This window comes from Gigantopelta aegis, chromosome 4 (genome assembly GCF_016097555.1).
Source record: "Gigantopelta aegis isolate Gae_Host chromosome 4, Gae_host_genome, whole genome shotgun sequence".
Lineage (NCBI taxonomy): Eukaryota > Metazoa > Mollusca > Gastropoda > Neomphalida > Peltospiridae > Gigantopelta > Gigantopelta aegis.
In genome coordinates, this window is record NC_054702.1 from 6,604,611 (window position 1) to 6,628,215 (window position 23,605).

Sequence of the window (23,605 nt, forward strand, 5' to 3'; positions counted from 1 at the left end):
CAGTTGAATGAGATGTAATGTGAATCATAACAAAGAATCCATTAAATAAGATGTAATGTGAATCATAACAAAGAATCAGTTGAATGAGATGTAATGTGAATCATAACAAAGAATCCGTTGAATGAGATTTCATGTGAATCATAACAAGGAATCATTTGAATAAGATGTAATGTGAATCATAACAAAGAATCAGTTGAATGAGATGTCATGTGAATCATAACAAAGAATCAGTTGAATGAGATGTCAAATGAATTTCAATAGAATAAAATATAAATTATGTATTAATACTAGATGATGTATGGTGGACTTAACTGGGCTTTCCCCGAAAACCCCCGACCACCATGTACATAGGCATCCCTCATTAGCCGAGGCTATATACATGGCCACTGCCACTGCCCCCTGAGGTAACAAATATAACAACCTTAATTAGGATTGCATTAATGGAATTCATCTATGCAATATTTAGCATGTTGTATGGTAGTCGACGACCAGACCACAGATCCTTACAAAATGCAGCACCAGGTAAGCACAAAGAAGGCTGTTGCTGTACAAATCAAAGGAGAAGCAGTCCGAAAATAGAAAATTGTTAAAATGGCCTAGCAAAATATATTATAGATTATAAATTTCAAAAATGTGAAAGATAATATGGAGAAGCAAATTAAAACTTTTTCTTCAAAAGTTATTAAAATAAGTAATTTAATGAAATAAATTTATTAAGAAAATAAACATACTTGTCAATTTGAATACATCAATTATTATTTAAACAAATCTAAATAAATGGCATTTACTAATTGACAACTCTGTAGGTTCTATCATTTTTAGTATCGCTGGAGTTGTCTCCCATTTGATTTTTCTTTAAACGGTTTGCAAAACATTAGCATTTTCTTTTCCAATACAATTGTTTTATTTAATCAACACAAAAATAGTAATCTGTGTTTTGGTATTTATAATATAGCAATTTATTTAGATCAACTAAGACAGAAAAGACGTGTCAGTTTTTGGTCATTGTGATTGGAGAATTACACATTTTATTTAACTTTTTTGAACAATATTTGATTCTTAATTAGACCTTTGTTAGTGTTTGTTCAAAAGAGACTATATTTTATTTCTGAAGTCATCCTTGGCATTGATTCTTTAAAACTGTTGCGTGCATTAGCACATTTTAAACTTAACTGTTCGGATTGTGAAGTTAAACATTGGGGTTTTTTTTTTCATGGATGCGACTGTTGAAGTTGTGACTGCTGTCTTTCAGAAATGCCCCGCCTCATCACACCTGCTCAAGCCGCCGCAGCCGCCACATTACAGCTGCAGCAGATCCGGAGCCCGACGCCTGCCGGCCCACCCATCATCTTCGCCCCACGCATGCAGTCGGTGAACACATCGTCGCCCGGCCTCATGAACGGAGCACCGCCGCCGCTGATGTCACCCGCAGACATGGGCATCATGTGTGGAAACCCCTACGACTTCCCGTACACGCTGGCACCCACCACGTTACTAGAGTACCCCACCAGTCCCGAACAGATGCCTGGTATGTTTGTCAGATAAACTAGAGAGTACCCCACCAGCCCTGAACAGATGCCTTGTATGTTTGTCAGATAAATGGCGCACCACATTTTGTTTTATTTGTACCGAGTGCTGTGTATCGATTTTTAGTACGTACACATGTTATCTACAATTTGTGAATTTTTATTTTTAAACTTGCAGTTACGTTATTGTGTTAACGGTCTGCTGTTGGTGTATTGTCAGTGTGAGGAACTCCCCCCCCCCCCCCCCCCCCCCCCCCCCATCATCTACAATATTCTTAGCATCGTTTAAATGCCTTTCTTCAGTGAAAGGCAAGTTTTAAGTCACTTCGTGTTTTTGAGTGCGTTTTTTTATTCAATGTATTAGAATAAGCTCAACACATTCCAGCGTTCTCTGTCAGATATATATGGTTCACATTTATTTGATCAGTGATCAATGCATACATGTTACACCAAAATACCTAACAATCATGTTAAGTTGAATATGCTCATTTTTAGAAATACACTTTTAGAAAAGCCCACAAAACCCTGCCCATCTAATTTAAGTGGTATTGATTTGCTGATGTGTTATTTAAATCAGTAGGGTTTTTTTGTTGGTTTTTTCATTTCTTAAAATACAACGCAAAAATAATTTTTATGCATATTTGTTAAGTTCGATGTGAAGCTTAATATTTGGTGTTAACATTGACAAAAACATGGACATGTCCAGTACATTACACCACCCGTTTTAGTCACCTTTACGGTAGTTTTATTATTATATTTCTGTTTTCCCTGTTAAGAAATTCAACATTCCTAGTGCTTTTAATTGTGATCGTTTTGGGGTTTTTTTTAATATTCTGAATGGATTGAAGTTCATTCCTCGAGTACTCTGTCTTGTAAATAGTTGTTTTGTTTTGTAGTACTAAACAAGAGCTAGAATTAAAACATTTACTATAAATGAGCTAATACCCTCCAACTGGGAACTATAGTCCCATGGTAGAAAGTGAATCCCCGCAGCTGGCCTGCTATTGCTTGTATGTTAAGTGAACACTGTACACAGTATCATATCACTATTTGCTATGTAAGTTACACAGATTTTGTTTCCATGTTGATTAGCAACTGTTGCTAACCAGAATTTAGAAAGCAACATGTTTCCTGGTTAATCACTAACAATAAGCTCCCAGAGCTGTTAACTGCTTTTGGATTCAACAAGTCGTATAATTTATGTGCATTGCTAATTCAGCAGTTGCTGTTGAACAACAGCTGCAGTTAAAACACAAAATCAAAGAATAATAATAAGTTTTTGTCTTGTGCTACCAGCAAATGACGCTATCGAATGATAGAATATTTTTAAAGAATTTATTGGTATGAATTTATTAGTATGTTTTTCTCCAATTTAATATTACATTTTATTTCCAGATGTTTGAAATAGTTAAACTAAGTGTAAATGGTTTAATTATATTATTAATTTAGTGAGAAGTCTTGCTATTTTTTCTTTAGTAAGGCGTGACGATGCAATTTATTTAATGACAATCACTGGCATAATTAATTTTTGAATAATCTGTAAAATTAATTTTGCTGAGAAGCCATCAGTGTATAATGTAAGTACTGTTATGTTCTTGTTTTTGAAACAGGTAAAAAATAAGACTGCTAGCTTTCTAGGTGTATAGAAGACGGTTGAATGTGGAAGAAAGTATTTTTTAATTAATTTTAATGAAGCTCTAACGGATTCGGCTCTGTTGTTTGGTGTATTTATGTTGATAATTATCATGTTTTATCTTCTAATAATCCATTGTAGACAATCTGTCCTTTTTTAATTATATTTGGTGGTGGTTGTGATTATTTCAATAGTTTTATTTATATTTGTGATTGTGTAGTGATATATAATGCATGATATGTGTTAGCCCATTTATCACCTTGTCGTCTGCTTTACATGTTTCAGTCCCCATAACTGCAAAACCAGACTTTGATAAACCACTTGATGCTGCATAAATTTAAGTCTACAAAATCATCATCTTTAATACTGAACAGATGACGATACATAACATGGGGAATAACTCTCGGTAACCACCGACAAATATAACATATTTTCTCAAAGTTGAATCATTTGCAATACACTAAAGTAACTGTTTAATCATTTCTAATACAGCTGAATAACAGTAAATAGGAAATACAACTGAACTCTGGTACTATGATTAAATGTTTGGCACTGAATGACGAAATCTGAAATAAAGGTGAAAGACGGTGGAAATATTTATAAACAACTGTTTAACCCTTTGTAAGCATTTCTAGTTTTAAATATCTTAAGCTTATGTGTTACTGAGTTTATGTTTGGCATAAAATACAACTGTTAGAAAGCTTTATTTTCAATAAGTCTGTGATAAATGCATTTAAAATATATCCACTTAAAAAATTTCAATAGATATGTAACATAAAATAAAAACCTTTGGTGATGAATCCTACACGGTTCTTGTTTTTAAAAAATCTCAAGCAGGTGATTGTAATAATAAAATAATTGAGGAACGCGAGGCAAAACTTTAGAAATGTATTTTAAAATTGAGTAGGTAACCAGTTAGTCAAAGAAATCAAACCGTTAAAACCTGGTTGACAACTGAAAATGTGAATCCTGGGATAAAACTAAATATTTAACATGATTGCCATAAAATGACAGAATGTGTGTAGCGATCTACACAACAGTCTCTAAGCAGCGGTGATTTGTCAAACTGGTTTGTGGTTGAATGTATCTCCTGGTAAAAAGAAAACTAACTTCCGGCAGTAGAGTTTTACAAATATTTACAGTAGATAAACTGACGGTTAGGTGATTACAGTTCCAATTAACTCAACTCGCATTAACAGGTTAACACTGCTAACAAACCCAGCGGGGCAGCCAGATCAAAAACTGTTTAACTGACGCAAACCGTTCAAGTTAAATTTTCACACATAGGTGTGAGAACTGGTGGGGGAGCAATGGGCTATCCACCACCAAACATTGGGTCAGACGACTAGAATAGGCATTGCACACCCAAGCCCACCCCACACCCCCAGTTGAAAGCTAAATTAACACTCCCCTTCCCCTCCCTCTCTATATTTTAGCACCTGTGTTGTACCTCAGCCATTGTCAAATGTTGACAAGATTGTCATAGTGATTGTACGTCAGAGACTGTGTTTGATCTGGTTGACCTGTGAAATGGAACAGTTGAAATGGCTGTGATAAAAAAAACATCCGGTCCAAGATGGTGACCTTGATCTTCAATGGAGTGTGTATATATATATATATATATTTATATATATATATATTTTTTTTTTTTTTTTTTTTTTATATTTAACTTGTCCTCCCAAGTTAAACCTTCCAATGACCATCAACTAAAACTGACAGTTCGTCTTAGTGCTAATCTGGTGGATTTGAAGCTGTTTAATTTTGGTAATGGTGTAGCCATCCACTAGAAAATCTTAATCAAAATTAGTTTTGTGCTAATTTTCTGTTGCTTGTAAAAATATTTTTTGGTTAACTTACCTGTGTGTTCATATGTTGTGTGATGCAGTCTTTGGTTGATGGTCGTTGGAATAAAAACGTTTTTATTTTTTTTGAAGTTGACATTCTTCGGCCAGGAGAGGCGGCAATTTGTTTGTGATGTGTTTAAAATATTTATGAACGAAACTGAGCATCTTGGAATTATTTTAGGTGCAGTACCCAAAATGCGACGGACATTGTCGGGCGTGAGAGAGCACCCTTACACGAGGGTGACCACGCTCCCGTGAGTCAGGACAGGTTAGTTTTACTGATGTTTCTTTCGACCAATCAAAATACAACAAATCCAAGCAGCGTACTAGTTGATTTTTTCCTTCATAAAACCAGACTTGTGAGTAGCCAAAATTGCTCATCGGAATAGTTGAATTTTGTTGCGTTAATGGAATGGATAATTTCTAATTGTTGTTTTCATTGGTGCTGTAGAAGGCATGATGGGCAGTTTTGTCTATGTCACTTGTTTCATGACCGTGCGTGTAATTGCCACTTTGTATTGAGTTAAAAACAGTCCAGTCAGATTTATTTATTTTTGATAGGTTTTTCAGGCCTCGAATTTTATGTAGTAAGTCATTTGGAAAATATTATTAATCTGTCTGTTGACTATATTCAAGTACAATGTTTGTAGAAAACTAACCTAGCTTATGACTGTAAAAAATAAGATCGGTTTTCAAATGTCTTCAGATATGTCTCATTAAAGTTGATTTCTTTAAAATTCAAAACATATTTATCAGGTTAAATACCAGAATAATTTGCAGAAGATAAACTATTTGATAAAGTTATACACGTTAAATTTGAGATCGGTAAAATTACTTACCCTAAAATCTTGGAAATGATGGTAATATTTTAATAATGTTTTGATAGATAATAGTAAGAGAACTATGCCGTTACAGATTGTAAAATCATCGTAGGCATGACATCACTATGAAGTGCATTGTAGTAGCGTTATAACTTTCGATGGTTTTTCAATATTGTAGTGCTAGATTCGAAAATCTCTAGCCCTTTGTCTAAAAGTTTTCAAAATGCATGAAATATAGTGTCCAGTTTGAAAACATTTCAAACCCATAACCACATAATAGGGGCACTTATGGTCTGTCTTGGTTTTTTTATCATGTACCCTCAAATAATTTTGTGGCAGAAAACGTATTTGTGTCGGTGAAATTCGAGGCCTGGTAGTGTAGCAGTAGCCCAGTTTGTAAGACGGTATTGTTTTGGCATCGCTAGTGCTGCAGATCCGAGTGTACACTTTGAACTACGCAGGATGATACGTTAGCTGTTATTTCATTGTTAGATTTGTTGTTGTTAAAAACGGTTGGTGGATCGCTCTGAAATCCGGTATTTCATGGGTGTATGCATTTATTTATATTTTTTGTGAAGTTTATTTTTATTTTACCATTTTATGTATGGAGAGATTTTATATTTTTATTTGAACATTCTTTTACCATTGTGCTACAGATTTTAAGTTTTCAGTCATGTTATGTTATGTTGAATGTGATGGACATCATGATTTAGTTATGTGAAACATATCCTCATAGGTCCCTAAAGCTTTAAAAAATTTGTCATTACAATGACCATTTACATTTACCGTAGTATATGCTAGATATGTGCTGTTAATCAGCTTTGAGTTATTTTGAAGTACATGTTTATGATAAAAAATCATTAATGATATAATTAAAATGTTAAACGTAAACCAAACTCTAAGCTTATAAAGATCATTGACAGTTTGAGAATTAAGGATTGTGTTCTTTTTAAAAACAGCTTTAGTCATAAAATACAGACTGAAAATAAAGTATATCTTCAAACGTTCATTTTATCTTGCCAATATTGTGTGCGTATTTAATACGACAGTATTATCTAGATAGTTTTGATATCTTCCCATTCACAGTATACTTCGTAGATTTTGAATTTTAGGATGCAACTTTCTTATATTTATATACACAGTATATATTTGTATATATGCATTAAATCAAATGTTGTGTTTATTTTGTACTTTTGCCTGTGGACAGCATTTGAGTTATTTTATAGCGAGTGCTGTGGTTGAGAAAACACTGCTCATTATATGCAACCGACAAATCAAAATATTCTTTGTGATCAAATGCCTGAACAATCAGTGATGTTTTAAATGATGATCCTGAACTTCTAGCCTTTCGAATAAACATGATGAATTAACATTTATTAATTAAAAAGAAGAGAGAATTTAGTACTATATTTTGTTTCGATGAAATATGTTGAGAATATTCAGTGATAAATGTGGCCATTAAACTTGTAATAAAGATAGAATATGTAACGAAAGTTCAGGGCATATGTTTACATTGTTACTGTATATCCAACAGTCTCCGTGTGAAAGAAAGTTTATTGAAAAAGAAAGAAAAAAAAATATAGTAGAACATTTTGTTTGCTGCTAAATTGTTTCATCACATTAAAGTGTTAGGCTGGCCTGCAGTGGTCATTTGTATTTTTTTAAATTCACTTGTTTATATATATGATGTATTTGAATTGAATGTAGGTTTTGTGAAGGCTATTTCTATGCAAAAAAAACACAAAAAACCCAACTATGCAGGCATGACTGATGCGCGGATGTTCTTTACAACATCTGGCAACAAAATGTGCAATTATTATTTGTAAATGTTATAGAGAATAAAGCACACCATGCTGAAACCAAACGACTTTGTTGGGTTTTGTCTCGTTACTGTATTCAGCCTCACTAATAACAATACTGGTAATAGTTGTTACGTATGTTAATACTAATTATTATACAGCCATCAAAGTGAATGCTAAGTACGGTAAAGCTAATTATATTAAGTATAATAATACTAATTATAGCACGGATAACGCTGAAAATGAATAACATTCAGTAAATACATAGACAAGATGCCTTGCTTCATCTGGTAAAAACTATGATAACATGATTATAATGGTTTAAATATTAACAGGTGTTTTTTCCATTAAAATAGTCAATAAAGTGGTAAGACTACATTAAATTGTTTTAGTTTGACAATAGTATTGGTGGGTAGAATGCATTTCCCTATAGTTTACACTTGGTAATGGTCTTTGTTAGAAACTGTTTGAGCAATATGTGTGTCTATGACGTTGTGTTAGCCATGTAGTGGTTTTTAATATTGGTACTGGTATATGTTTATTGACCAAGTGGGCCATACTAACACTGGCTTAAAGTTGTGCTTACGATGAGAATAATTTAAAAATATAACTCTTCCTTTACGTCAGTCAAATGATGGAATTGCATTGAAAGCAACTTGACTAGAAGTCTTTGAACTACTTGTGTAGTGTTTACATTTGTAGACTTTCATGTTCATTATGATAGCATGCTTGAGATGAGCATGTGAACCATTTCAGTTTGACCCGAGTCTGCACACTTTAATCCAGTCTAGTAATGCCTCGATGTACACATTGTTTATTTTTATCTACTTCATCTTATTAACCCTAATTGTGCTAACACTTGCTATATCATGCTAAGAACGTCCTAAGCCACGTTCTGGTTTTGCCTCATAACATCTTGGCTATGTTTTGTCATGACCAATACTCCCATTCTAAAATATCTGTTCTGTTTTTTTCATTCTTTGCATCGTAAGCTGGTTTTGTGACAAAATTATTTACAGCACAAATTAAAACACTTGCATTTATTTCATCTTGTGAACATTTAATGGAATTTATTTATTAATATTTAATAGTTTGATTAACATTTTAGGGGGAAAAAAAATGTCATGTTTTTTTTTTTTAATAAGTTGCTTCAAATTCCCTTTAACTAACCTATAGACTGCAACCAACCAACCAACCAAGCTAGCACAATAAGGGTTAACAAGGCCTAGTATTAATAATAATAATAATTGTAATCTTATGAGAATGCCATTGTTGTAGCAGATCAACCAGACTAACTCTTTCTTGTTTTTTCTTTTTTTATTTCACTTTTAACCCCAGCCAACGCCAACTAACCCGAACCAGTCACACACAGTCCGATATCTCGAGCCTGCCTGCGTTCACCGGGGGTGGCCGGCCTTCCGGACGGACGGACGGACGGTCGGACGGCTGGCCGACACGCTATCTACATTTTGCACCCGTCCATGTGGTAACTGATCGCCTTTGACCCATTCAGTATTATCGGGGAGCTGCCGTCGCCACCACTAACAACGAACAAATACAAAAATAAACATTCATGTACTTCGGGGATGGCAATCCTGAACCACGTTGGCGTTTTCATTTCTGTCAGGGATTTATAATCGACTAAACAGTGCCTTCTCTAATACTAGCTTGACGGTACTAATGTGTGTCATGTGTTTTGGACGGTTCTTGTTGATGTACAGCGATGTGAGACCGATACGTTCGACTGATTGACCGGCCAGGATGTTTGGTTTTGGAACATCAAGTGATAAGCACACAGACATGTTTTGTTTGTTTTTTTATACACACCTTTCACTACTTGTGCTGATCTTGGGTTTGCTGTCATCGAAGTTCTAATTACTCCGCTGTACATTAATTAACCTACTTAATTAACTGGCAATTTTTATTTTATTAATTTTTTGTTGTGACATTTATATTGTTGTTAACAGGACAGGCAGCTTTCTGTCCATAATGGGGTTTTTTTCATTTTTTTGGTTCACCTTGGATATTGGTCTATTATGTCGGCCTGGTAACAGCTCAATTTGATATTAGTTTGCTTTTTGTTTTCTGATATTTTTAATATTTTTTTTGTTTATCTCATGACTGCTTGAAAACAAATAGGGCCTTCTGTGCTTTAGTGCCCCACCCCTTTATGTTTGCCAAAATACTCTATTTGCAACAGCTGTTGTGGATATCACCTTACACATGTTGGACTTCACAGCAGATGATGTTGGATCTCACAGTATAGGTGTTGAGATCTCACAACATGGAAGTTGTGGAAGGATCTCACAGTATAGGTGTTGAGAGCTCACATAGATGTTGTCTTACAACACATGTTGTGGCAGGATATCTCAGCATAAGTATTGACATGAATGTTGTAAGATCTCACCCTATATGTGTTTGAGATCTCACAAAACAGGTGTTGTGGAAGGATCTCACCCTATAGGTGTTTGAGATCTCACAACACAGGTGTTGTGGAAGGATCTCACCCTATAGGTGTTTGAGATCTCACAACACAGGTGTTGTGGAAGGATCTCACAGTTGAGGTGTTGAGATCTCACAACACAGGTGTTGTGGAAGGATCTCACAGTTGAGGTGTTGAGATCTCACAATAAGCTTTGCTGACCAAAAAGCCTTTTTTTTTCTCCAGCTGTTACTGAGAAACATACAATAGGTTTTTTTTTTTGAATGAACTAAGCACATATTATGTTCCTTTGAAATATTTTGCTCATTTTTAAAACTTTTGGTTCCTCCTTATTATAACATTTTTTCATTGTTAAGGGAGATTACTTTTGTTGATTGCTAATATTTAATATTTGTGTGCTGAACATTGCTATCAAGTGTCTTTTACACTGTTACTGTTTTTGCCTGTAATGTCATTGTATAGACGTGGCGAGATTCCGCAAAAGATGGAGAAAGGCTCCCATATTTTTCAGCTCTGTTGTATAATTCTGCATATTGGTGCCTGTACACTGGGCCACGGTTCATGCACATATCTGTCTATATGATACTAATATTTTTGTTACCATGTTACTCAATGAGCTCGAAGATGCAACAGTGAAAAACATATCGTTTTAGTATTATAACTTTTCTTTTTTATTTATGGCCACAAATATGAGGCCAACTGGCCGTATCTATGCAAAAAATCAAATATCTTCCGATGCCTTGAATTAAAAGTGCTTGTTTGAAGTTTTACCAGTAAGGCATTCAGGTGATATACATATACTTAAACAAGGTATTCCCACTCACTGGGATACTGGTCTGTTCACAACACATTTTGAAGGTTCAGTAAGAAGATCATCGCCATTTCGCTGCTCTGTTATTGAGTTATCACCCAGAGTTATTCCTTGAACATCGCTTTCAATTGGATATTGGCAAACGGCAGATCCCCTTTTCATTTGTTTGAGCCAGTCTTGCAAGGCATGTGATGGAAATAGTCACTTGTTGTTTTAATGCAGCCATCACTGACCTCAGTTGGCACTTTGGATTAGTGTATAATAATAATAATAATAATAATATAATAAATATTGGAAATGGAAAAAACAAAAACATTTTATTGAATGGGTGTGGAATTGCGAATTGACTAAGTATAATTTGGGGGAATGGGGAAAAGTCATGACCATGCTATGAAGAAGAGTTTTGTCAGTAAGAGGGTTAATATGTGGGTAATGCAGGATAAAGACAGTTTCCCAGTGAGTGAGTCACCTTAGTCCATATCTTAAAGTGATCAAAATGCCAAAATGTATTTTTGTTATATCAAACAAGAAAAAAGGACGATTTTTTTAATGTTAGTTTTGTATATACATATATATTATTATAAAAATGCTGATGTTGAATATTTTTATAGAGTTTACTTAGGATTATGTTTTATGATATTGTCTTGGAATTTAGTTAGGGAAGCCAAAAGGATCATGTTTAACAAGAGATTAATATTTCGTAATGTATGTCTTCCGTCGGTGTTTATTGTGCTGAATATACATATTGTAGACGGAAGTTACTCACGTACCTGTACATACTCGGATGTTGCTTGCCAGTGTCCCTGTAGACAGTGTCGCTCTCACACCTCACAACTACCTGCTCAAACATTCATCACAGGACTTCAAGACATTACTTCATGTGTTAATATTTATATAGGGAAATTATTCGTGTTTTCTGTGCATATGCATAATAAACGGTATGCGTGTCTGAACATCAAACTAATAGATGTGCCATGTATGTAAAATTATTTAAAGTGACATTTTCTGATTGCAATTTTTTAAAGTCTGAAATTTTTCATAGTTTGAAATTATTTTTAAAATGAGTGTTAAAAAATAGTTCTAAACAGGCATTAATGTTACAAGAATAATTAAAAATACTTCACTTATACAGACAATTTTTGTGTGTGATTTCTTTTTTTTTGTTACTATTTAAAAAACAGAGAAAAAGATATATATATATATATATATATATACCGTATATTATTTAGGAAAACCCCCATCTGATTTTAGTGTGATAATTAAATTTTGTAATGGAACGAAAGTACTGTAATACATTTAAGATGTTTTTCTTTTCTTTTAATAATGACCATCTTGCTGTGATATCAACTAAATGTGGTCCATGTATAAGGAACCTTTTGTTAGTAAAGCAGTCTTTTAGATTACATCAGAATGTCATACTTTTGGCCTGTAATTATTGTGTTCAGTGTGATATGCAATAATATTGTCTCATTTCTTATGTTGTTACATATTTGACCCAGCATTTCGTGTTCAATTTTCTTTCTTTAAGAAATATATTTTTGTAACCCACAAAAAAATAATAAATATTTTTTATATGTATAAATAGTATAACATCTATGCTTAAACTATTGTCATTGGTACAAAAGACATATTTTTAACAATTTGAGGACATAATTATTAATTTAGAGAAATATGGTATATCCGTCCACTTATTGTATATATAGCAAGATAGAATAGTACTTAATAGCTTATTGGTGTAAAGCAACCTTTACAGATAATGTCCATTGCTATATATATATATATATATAAGCTGCCACAAATGAATTTAGTTTACAAGATTGCCTTATTCAATACTATAAGATTGTTTTCTTAATCGTGATAAATGTAGATTTGGTTACTTCTTACCTGAAACAAATGGAAAAATCTCTCGAGTATTATAACTGAATTACGTAAATTTCAATTTTCATTTTGCAGTTGATTTTCAAAGAAAACTAAAATAGTAATCTTATTTTGCAAAAAACCCTGTTAAAAATAAGAAATAGACAGCATATTTTTATGTTTTTCAGAAATTTATTAAAATGAAAGTCGTGTTTTGCAAAAAAACAAATACTCGGGATATAATTGTAATTATAATGGTAGTCTTGTTTAGTAAAAAAACATTTTAAAATAATGAAATTTTGCAACAGTGTATTATGATGTTAGTCGTGTTTTGTAGAAAACCATTGAAATTGTTCAGAATGACCCCACCAAGCTTCTCGTTATTCAGCAGCTGCTGATACAGTTCCTGTGATGTACATGACGCAGATAGTTGTGAGGCTAACCATTGTATTGCTCATGTTTTTTCTTTCTTTTCTTGTCTTTATGAACCACTTTGTTGCAGGGGCACTGGCATGGATTATTATTTAACACTAGCTGATCTTCCAGCATGAGGGTGTTTGAATGTGGGCGGAGTTTGGAGACATTAACATCGTTAGTGGGTGGAGTTTGGTGAGATTAACATTGTTAGTAGGTGGAGTTTGGAGAGAGATTAACATTGTTGGGAGTTGATGTTCTCAAAACTTGACAGCAGTTTGAATTACTACTTACTATGGAAATACTGGCGAGACGGGTCATAGGTCAGAGGTCATTTGTACAAGTTATGTTACAAAGTTTGGAATATTACTCATGAAAATATCAGAGATTAATTTTGTTAAGTCTGCACAGTCTATAATAATAATATTTTATAATAATTTTTACAATGCTTTCATCTGGGTTTAATTTAGCAATATTCATACAGTTTGTTTAAATTTAGTTGTCTTTTTTTTTTAACAACTTTAATTGGTAAATACCATATCGTTAAAAACATGTAAAGTTTACTTGCACACACAGATTTTGTTTTTAGTATTCGGATTAAGAAATATTAAAGGTGGTGTTGTGTTGTGCCACGGTACTTCAGTGTGCTGGTCACAGCAAATTTATTTGACTCTCGAGAATCGAAAGTGTATGGCGACTTGCTAGGTAAGTGACTACACAGATATGTGACCCAGTCTCGTCGGCAGGCTTCTAACACTAGCGAGATTTCTGTGTTTACTAAATCAGTGCCTTGTCTGCATGTCCGCTGTTCCGGTCGGCCCTGCGACGCCAGCTAGCCCATCGGACGCAGCTTTTCCTACATATATTTTTGTATTTAGATGTTTTTTTTTGGTCATCTTCAAATAATGCTGTACTTAATACTGTTGTTATTATTAATGTCTTAGCTACTCACCATGTGACTCACGTGAGAAAAGCATAATATCAAAAAGTTAACACTTTTGTTTTCAGATGCATTTTTTTTACTGGCTTGCTCAACGAAGTCGATTGCGTCTGTCTGACCGAATCTCACTTATATTACTGCTGTTGTGTTAATTACTAATGTCTTTTTGTTATGTAATTATTCTCACCAAATAGATTGCATTGTTTATATTCTGGGTTTTTTGCATATCAGACCAATGGAAGAAATTATTTTGTATTGCCAATGAAATTATTATTTAATTTGCTCTTTTTGTTTTTTTAAAAAATCTTTTTTGCTTTCACGAAAATTATTATTATTATAAGACAAATTTTGTATACATAGTCATTTGACTAATATTTTTCACTTAAAAAAAACAAATTAGAAAAGAGCAATATTCTATCCAAAATTGTTTCTTCTCTGGTCATTAATAATTTAATTGCTACAGCTTTTCATAACATTGGCTGAATTTTGTACCTTTCATACCTTTTAATGCAATAAACACATTTGTAGCAAACACTTGATATTCCCTGTCTTTGAATAATATCAGTAATAATGACTAACACCGCTCACAGCCTTGTCTAACTCCAATAGCCTTGCTTTCCTCCTTTATGCTTGGTAGTATAGAACTAATGGATTCTTTCAGATCACCACTATAGTTATCACAGGTCACAACATCGGCCAGGATAATAGCATGTGATAACAATGTTTACAAACTGAAAACTGGTTTTATATAACATGTTTTCATAAGCTCTAGCGTTTGTTGGGTAAGTGTTTGGTTTTCCTGTTGTGACATTTGTTTTTATGTGATTGTGGTTGTGAACATGTAATGTGAAGGTTTTATCATTTCTTTTCATAATATTTTTAACTCCTGTCCTAGAGAACTTAATTCATCATGTAAGGGAGATAAGTCTGTATTAGTGTCAGTACAATTCAGGACAAAAGGGGTACTAAATGAAAAAAAAAAAGAGGATTATTTGGAGAGGAGGACACAGACGTTTAATATTTTAATAAGTCATAATATTTGTGTTGCCTTTTTAAGTGTAGACTTGGGTTGAATCTTTTTTATGAACTAAACATGGTGCTACTAATGTGATATTTAAATACATGCAAAACTAAAATATTGTCTTTTTGGGGAGGTAATTGCATCTACATGCCGGTTTTTTATTTGCTTTGTAACTATTTTGACATTTTCATGTTAATACATCCAAGTTTATGAGCTTTGTCATCAACATTGCTTACATATGGAGAAAATATGTATTCTGACGTGTATGTATGTACATACATATCCAACCTGATAACCACAAATTGATTTTTACTGGATTCTTTTTAGGGTTTTTTTTTTTTTACATGTTCTAAAAAGAATGTAGTCGTAATTTATTAAATATGATAATAATGGTAATCCACCTATCTGAACTGAGAGATAGATCCACCAAGAATGTGATTTTTAAAATTATTATTATTATTTTTTTAATATATATTTGTTTCTTCATAAAATAATTTTATAGAATAGAATTGATCACAAATGCTGAAGAAAACCACTTTTTCCTCCACATTGTATAGAGTTCAGATGATGGATCATTTTAGCTTTTTCTTTTTAAAGGGATATCGCATCCCAGAAATCATCATGGACTTCCATATGTTCTGTCCATCATGAATCGTCTGGATTTGGTACCAAGACGAGTTCCGCAATGCTTGCCATAGATTTTAGTGCTTGTGTGTAAAGTAACTGCATGCTGGAAGGGTTAACACATACAAAAACAATGTGCTCAACTTGTTGCTTGGGGGAATATTAACCAGCTGGCGTCAGCCTCATCACAACTCTGCTGGTTTAGCTCACTCATCCTCAACGTATTAATGTTGGTCTTGCCACTGTTGGTTATTTAAGTAACCTGTTAAACCTCAACAAGCGGGTCAAGACTTGGGTGGATGTGTTATTTTTTTTCTTCTCACTCTAGGTCTTGGGCGGTTTGTTGTCGATTCATTGCTCAATTGCTCAATCATATACTACTTTGGAGGTGGTCTGTTGAATGTTTCTTCTCTCATGTATATTGTGCTCCTTTGATACAAGGGGGAAGTTATTTATTCCTCACGTATTTATCCATGACATCTTTACTCTAGGTGCTCATATCTTTGTTATTGTGTCTTACCAGTATTTACTATGTCAAGTTTTTAAAAAAAGAAATAAAAATCTCGTATAGTGGAAGTGTATGTAGACTGACTCGGGCTGGGTCTGTAGAGGTTATTTGTGTTCTATAGGCAGTTGTCGAGTCTGAATCTCAGCTAACTATTAATGCGTGGTTACTGCCTGGACAATAAAATATTTTAATTCATACTGGTATTTTATTTTAAGTGCATTTAAAAAAACAACCCTCATTATTTGAAATAAGGCGGAACAGTTGTCATTTCACATACTTGAAGATACTTTGAAATGAATGTGGTTATCATTTCACATAATGTAGAATGTAAATTAACTTCCCACACACATGTATAACCTGAGATGAACCATGCAGTTATTACTTTCATATATATTAAGACAATTGAAAATTAACAAATATCCTCAACTTAATTAAAATCAATGAGCAAATATCCTCAACTTAATTAAAATCAACGAAGCCTTAATCGTAGGTCACTCATTTATCAAAGGCCATTTTTAAAGGGCAAAGAAAAGAAATCTTGCTTTCTACAATTTGGAATTAGTATTCTGTACCCCTTAAAGCCTGAATCGACTTAAGCGTTTTATGTTGCACTGTAATGACGCTTGAAACATGTTGCTAAAACACTAAATTTGTTCTAATGGAGTTAAATGAAAATGTTTTCACTACTGTGTGGCGTTAACAAAAATACACACTGCCACCACGGTGTGAATTCCCTAGAATGCAAAAGGAGCATTTCATGTGTCGTATTATTTTCTGTTCAGCCAATGTGATTCCTGTGTTTGAAATCGGGTAATTGAGACTGATGGTCAGTAAGTCTTATCTGCATGCATTTATCGCCAAGATGAAAACGGTTGACCGAAGCACCAATGGTCGATTCACAATGTGTAAAACACTTGGTGCAATCGGGCCTTTAGATATGAATACCAGGTGTTGAAATGATCACACGCTAATAGCCATAGTTTAAAATATGGCAAGACGTCATTCAACACCTTTTTACTTGAATGACAGACAGCCTGTAGTTTGCCTTCCAGACATTGAGGATCTATCATCTAGCACAATTGATGAGTTTGATAAATGTTTGACAAAGTTACCAGCCCTCACAGAAGACTTGGCTCATGCCCTATATATTATAGTAATTCAGTTGATAATTTTGAATACTATCCCAGACCACAACGTCACTAGCGGGGACCGAGGGCTCGTGGATTTGCTGAACACTGCAGTTGGTAGAGCACTCACTTGAGGCATTTGAGTCGTAGGATCAGTGGTATCGGTAACAGGAACACCAACCTCCATTGAAGGGGTTAGAACCACAGATTGTGTGTGTGTGTGTGTGTCTGTGCATGCGTGCGTCTGTATCTCTGTGTGCGTGCGTGCGTGTGTGTGTGTGTCTGTGTCTGTGTCTGTGTCTAGTGCTCTTATCAACAGCTGATGGGGAAATTCCCACTAGCTACTTTATACCAACACTAGGCACTATTATATACTCCCCCAGGCAGTCGAACTGTTTGGGGTTCCCATTTAGCTATTTCTCGTTCCAGCCAGTGCACCACAACTGGTATATCAAAGGCCGAGGTATGTGTTATCCTGTATGTGGAATGGTACATATAAAAAATCCTTTACTGCTAATCGAAGAGAGTAGCCCATGAAGTGGCGACAGTGGGTTTCCTCTCGGTATCTGTGGTCCTTAACCATATGTCTGAAGTCATATAACCGTAAATAAAATGTGTTGAGTGCGTCGTTAAATAAAACATGTCATTCTTTTATTAGGGGTCCTTCCTGGGTTATAATTGTATTCTTGTGAAATCACCCAGTCCCAAATGTAACCCGCAAAAATCGGCCTCCACTGAGGGGATTCGAACTACACAACCCTCTAAGCTAATAGGGACATTTCCACTACTGACTACTCAATCTAATTAAAATTAGCTCCACTATTACATGTGGATCTAAAGACAGCCAGTTGGAGCTCATGTCCACCAATCAAAACTTTACTTGCAGAATCCTGCCAGTGATTTAAAACTAATTTGACAACACTGTAGTCCCCAATGTCCAGGTAACATTTCGTCTGTAAATAATAATTTAAATATTGACCAATCACACTTCGCCTTTTATAACGTTATTTGGGAGCATACAAATTCTAAAAATATCGGGCGAGTCTATTTTAGTGGCCGCAGTACAGCGAACCATATCAATACGTACGGGGTGGGTTATCAGTCTTCAATTTTACATTAAAAATTATTTATTTATTTATAAAATTAAAAAAAACTAAATCAGTCTTCAGTTTTACAATACAAATTATTTATTTTATAAAATAAAACATGTTTTAAGGCATTCGTAATTCACACGAAACATGTCGTATACCCTCAGGATAATTCGGAATGTTTTCAAATTATTTTTAAATCACTGGCAGGATTCTGCAAGTAAGGTTTTGATTGGTGGACATGAGCTCCAACTGGCTGTCTTTAGATCCACATGTAATAGTGGAGCTAATTTTAATTAGATTGCTGACTACTACACATCCATACAATGCTGTAAATGCAGAAAAAAGTAGGCATTTAAACAAACAAAAAACGCCCCAAAAACCTGGTATGACAGAACTATAAAATGTTGGACACCTAGCTGATGATATTCAGTATGGTCTAGTATGATTAAACAAAACATTTTGGTGAGTGGGTGTGGGAGAACACAGAACAAAAGACCACATTGTAAGAAGCATCACTAAACCAGGTCGAGCCGACCTTGCAACCAGAAACTCATGAAAGTGTTTGTTCATTTTGCTCTAGGTAACTGCTCTGGAATGAGCAATGGACAGATTATTCCAAATTTCATTTAGCTTTTGGAAGAAAGAAAGAAATAGATATTGAGATTCTACAAAACATTACAATGTCCAGAAATACATTTGTTAGAGATATTCATATTCTCAGCAAGGAAATCGGAGTAAAATGTGTCTTAATACTTTAAAAATATTTTATTTGATGAAAACGTTTTAAAATGGCTACAAACTCTGGATTTCTTATTCCAGACAGTGCAGCGTAACTGGTATATCAAAGGCTGTGGTATGTGCTATCCTGTCTGGGATGGTGCATATACAATATATCTAGCTACCAATGGAAAACATGTTGCATGTTTCCTCTGTAAGAGACTTAAAATTGCAATGTTTGACTTTCAGTTGCTGATTAATAAATGAGCATGCTCTAGTGGTGGTGTTAAACAATTAAAAAACAAACTAGATACAGTAGTCTCTTTAACCCAGCTATATTTGCAATATATGTTTACTGACACTTCATATATTTAAATTGTATTTACTTTATTGTGGAATTGGGTTGTTCGTTTCTATGATTTGTCGGGTGGGGCCCTGTAATTGGCAAGTACATGTGTATTAGGAACTGTCATGGGTTACTCTACAAAAAAAAAAAAAAAAAAATTAAAATATGCAAAATTTAATTATTAACTTTTAGAAACAATGAACAATGAAACATAAAATCATATCCGGCACATAAAGACCCATCTTACTTCATGAACAAGCTTATGTCATTGGTGTTACAGTACAGATAGGATAATTCAGCAGTGTAATCCAATTGGTGTGTAGTGACCAAGACCACATGGATGTGTTATTTGGCTGACTGATAACATTTGGAATATCTGTATCCATCAAAAACTATTCAAGGGTATAATTTTGCAATTCCACACACATATTCTAAATTTGAACATTTTGGCAATATTGACTTAAAATATGGAAACCTTCAAAATTCAATCAGACACAAAGGTAGCAGGTATGCTTTCCTTGATAAACAATTTAAATTTGAAAAAATTAAGTTTCTAGAAAGTTGAGTTAAATATTCTTATAGTAACACCAATGGCAATGTATGAAATAATGACATTCAAGGCTATATTCTTGAAACTACTACTACTTGTTAGCAAAAGAATAGTAATTAATATTTCTTTAAATGTTGTTTGTTTGCTTTTTCAACCTACAACTAATGTATGATTGTATGTTTATGGAAACATACTGATAAGTAGGATCAGGCTGGTCAGACCTAATTTAAAAATCAGTAGGTCATAAACAAAGGTGGTGTTTACTCTTGAAATTAAAATAAAGATGTCAGTAAACAGGAGATTTGTGACCTTTATTGGAACAGACTATAACACATATTGATCGATGTGTGTCAATTTCATTTACCTTAAAGGAACTTTTAATTTAAAACTGCAAATTAACTGATTATTTTGAATTGCAGCATAAATTATTAATTATGACCAGCATATTTAGTGAATATAAATTCAATATAAGTACATTACAAATTTAAACAATCTTGTAACCACTTAAAGGTACTATATGAGAAGTTATGTTTGTGATAAAAAAAATTCTCCAATAAAAATGTATTTTCCACTAGTAGATAAAATTATTTCCTATAATCATTCATGAGCATATAGTTAAAGGTGTAGTCTTTAAATGTTAAAGCAAAATTTAATAAAAACATGATTTGCAATAGCTGTCATTATGCAACTTTGAAAGAAAGAAAGAAATGTTTTATTTAACGACACTCAACCCATTTAATTACGGTTATATGGCGTCGGACATTACGGTTATATGGCGTCGGACATTACGGTTATATGGCGTCGGACATGGTTAAGGACCACACAGATTGAGCGAGGAAACCCGCTGTCGCCACTTCATGGGCTACTCTTTTCGATTAGCAGCAAGGGATCTTTCATATGCACCATCCCACAGACAGGGTAGTACATACCACAGCCTTTGATATGCCAGTCGTGGTGCACTGGCTTTATGCAACTTTGAGATAGCACCATTAATATCGGTATAATAGATCACAAACTCAGAATGGTTCTTGATCGTTTTACTCAAAAGTTACTTATAAATGTCTACACACATTTTGTTTTGGAGAGGGATAGGGGTAAACCATCATCAGAAACGGTCCCTCGCATATTGTAACAGCAATGAAATTGACACATCTTGACCAAAAATTTGTTATAGTCTGTTCCAATAAAGTGCACAAATCACCTGTTTACTGACATCTTTCTTTTAATTTCAAGAGTAAACACCACCTTGTACATCAATGAGAGCCAAAACAAGTAAATGCTAAATTAGGTAGACTATCATTAAATAGATATTTACAAAATATGTACTTGTCTGATTCATATGTAAGAAATAATCCACGAAAATCATTTTTATTCTATTTCCGACAGTACTTTAGTTCCATATGTCCACATCTTTTTTGTTTTAAAGGTTAATTAGGCCATTTCTCGTTCCAGCCAGTGCTCCACAACTGGTGTAACTAAGGCCGTGGTATGTACTATCCTGTCTGGGATGGTGCATTTAAAAGATCCCTTGCCACTAATTGAAAAGAATAGCCCATGAAGTGGCGACAGCGGGTTTCATCTCTATATATCTGCTATATAACCATAAATAAAATGTGTTGAGTGTGTCGTTAAATAAAACATTTCCCTCCGTTAAAGGTTAACTTTGTAATAAAATGACAAACTATGAGCTGTAAAACCTGGTATACTTTGTTTTCCCAATAACAGCAAAATGTACTATTCCTACCTTTGCTTTCATATAAGCACCGAAAAGCATGTTTGAGCATGCAGCACTACGAATTAAAATGGCTTTTCGGTCGTTCTTCATGATTAAAACGGACAAAATAAGTCTGCAATTGACTGAAATGGGTGGACAACGTTCAGTTGCCGTCTAAATACGTTTACACCAATAATTATTCTCTCTAGTCATATAAATAGGTTGCAGATGGGTTCTACCACACTCGCCAAACAGATAATTTTTTGCTGTTTTCCCAACCTTAAGCAGAAATTTACAAAATTTAATTTGCACAGCTTCAATAACTGCATCGGTTAGGACCCCAAATGTTTTACCCATTACATAAAATTGGTGTTATCGTAGCATCAAATATTTTATGGTACCTGTAAAATTTTAACTAAGATTTGTTTGGATGGGCAGAAAGACGGAGCTGGGCTTTATCCCAAGATAATTTTGGGGGTAAACGTAATACCTAGGTACTTGTAGAAAGAGGCCGTTTTAATGTGTGACCCCTTATAAAACCACTTCATACGACAGTGAAGGACCACCATTTCTAAATACATTCATTTTAGTCTTATCGAGATTAATGTTTATTCGTCTGGCTAAGCAAAACCGTTCAAAAACTTTAATATATATTAGTTTGTAACTGAACAAGTATCAGAAAATGCAGTAACATCATCTACAAAAAATCGAGGTACAGTTGTATGTATATTCTCCATATTAGCTGAAATAAATACTCCATAATTACCAGCGTTTTTCAAAGATGTGCTTAGTGTATTGTTGGACATTATGAAGATTTGAGGACTAAGTGTACACCCCTGACCTATGCCGACATGACACTTAAAATATTCAGTCCATTTACTGTTTTAACACAGTCACTTATATACTTTAAAAAGTTTAGCAATTTGTTAAATGTGTTTAAATAAAAGAAAACTCGTGACTTACAAAATAAAATCAGACACTGGATGTAATTCGGGCATTATTTAAAATGTGTGACTACCACGTCTTAAATGGTGCTTGGGGGTCCATGCACGAAAATCAGAAAATTGTCAGTAATGTGTCTGAGCACCTTGGGCATTGCATGTTGACACAGCGGTACAACGTCGACTCATGAATCTGATGAGATGGTGGATCTCTGGACTGTGATAGAGATCCATTCACAAGTTAAAGCATGTTTAAGGTTGTGGACGTGGTACCTCCACACCTCCCTATGGCCCAACAATCCCATACCTGCAAAATAGGGAACAAGTCAGGCGATCTTGCAAGTCAGTTTAATGCCTCAAAATTGTTCCTCTAATGAAGTCCAGTCATTAGTCTGGCTCAATGCTGGCGAACATTTTCCTGTTAAAACAAAACTAGCGTTGTTATTTCGTCACTGTAATGCTGAGCATTCAGATTCTCACAAATGATGAAAATGAGGTTGTGTCCGATGTCATGAATTCCGGCCCAACAGTCAAACATTTCATTTTGTACTAAAAATCTGTTACTTATACTGACAAATTATGCCTCAATTAAATCCAGTATCCGATTTTATTTTGTAAGTCATGAGTTGTCTTTTATTTAAGCACATTTACCAAACTGCTAAACCTTTTCTTGGCTAAGTATATAGTTTACTATATATTTTTTTATAATTATCTTTATAAATTTGCCTGCAATTCCAACCTCAATAAGTAAAACATGTTGCAGTGTATCGAATGCTTTAGACAAATCTGTAAACCAGCAATAAAGTTTCACCCTGCATTTACAAATATATTTCCCAATGACTGCATGGAGAGTAAATATATTGCCTGTAAGGGGTGGG

General features: G+C 34.1%; 1 protein-coding gene across 6 annotated transcripts in view; it reads left to right on the forward strand.

The window, feature by feature from the left end:
• Window positions 1–16,436, forward strand: part of LOC121372583 (protein quaking-B-like) — a 66,721-nt gene extending 50,285 nt beyond the window's left edge. For all 6 annotated transcript variants that reach the window (XM_041498984.1, XM_041498986.1, XM_041498988.1 and 3 more), the window contains 3 exons: window positions 1,253–1,528; window positions 5,185–5,271; window positions 8,962–16,436. In XM_041498984.1, the coding sequence (XP_041354918.1) occupies window positions 1,253–1,528; window positions 5,185–5,261 (353 nt within the window). In that variant the 3' untranslated portion in view covers window positions 5,262–5,271; window positions 8,962–16,436. The remainder of the gene's footprint in view (window positions 1–1,252; window positions 1,529–5,184; window positions 5,272–8,961) is intronic.
• Window positions 16,437–23,605: the final 7,169 nt, after the last annotated feature.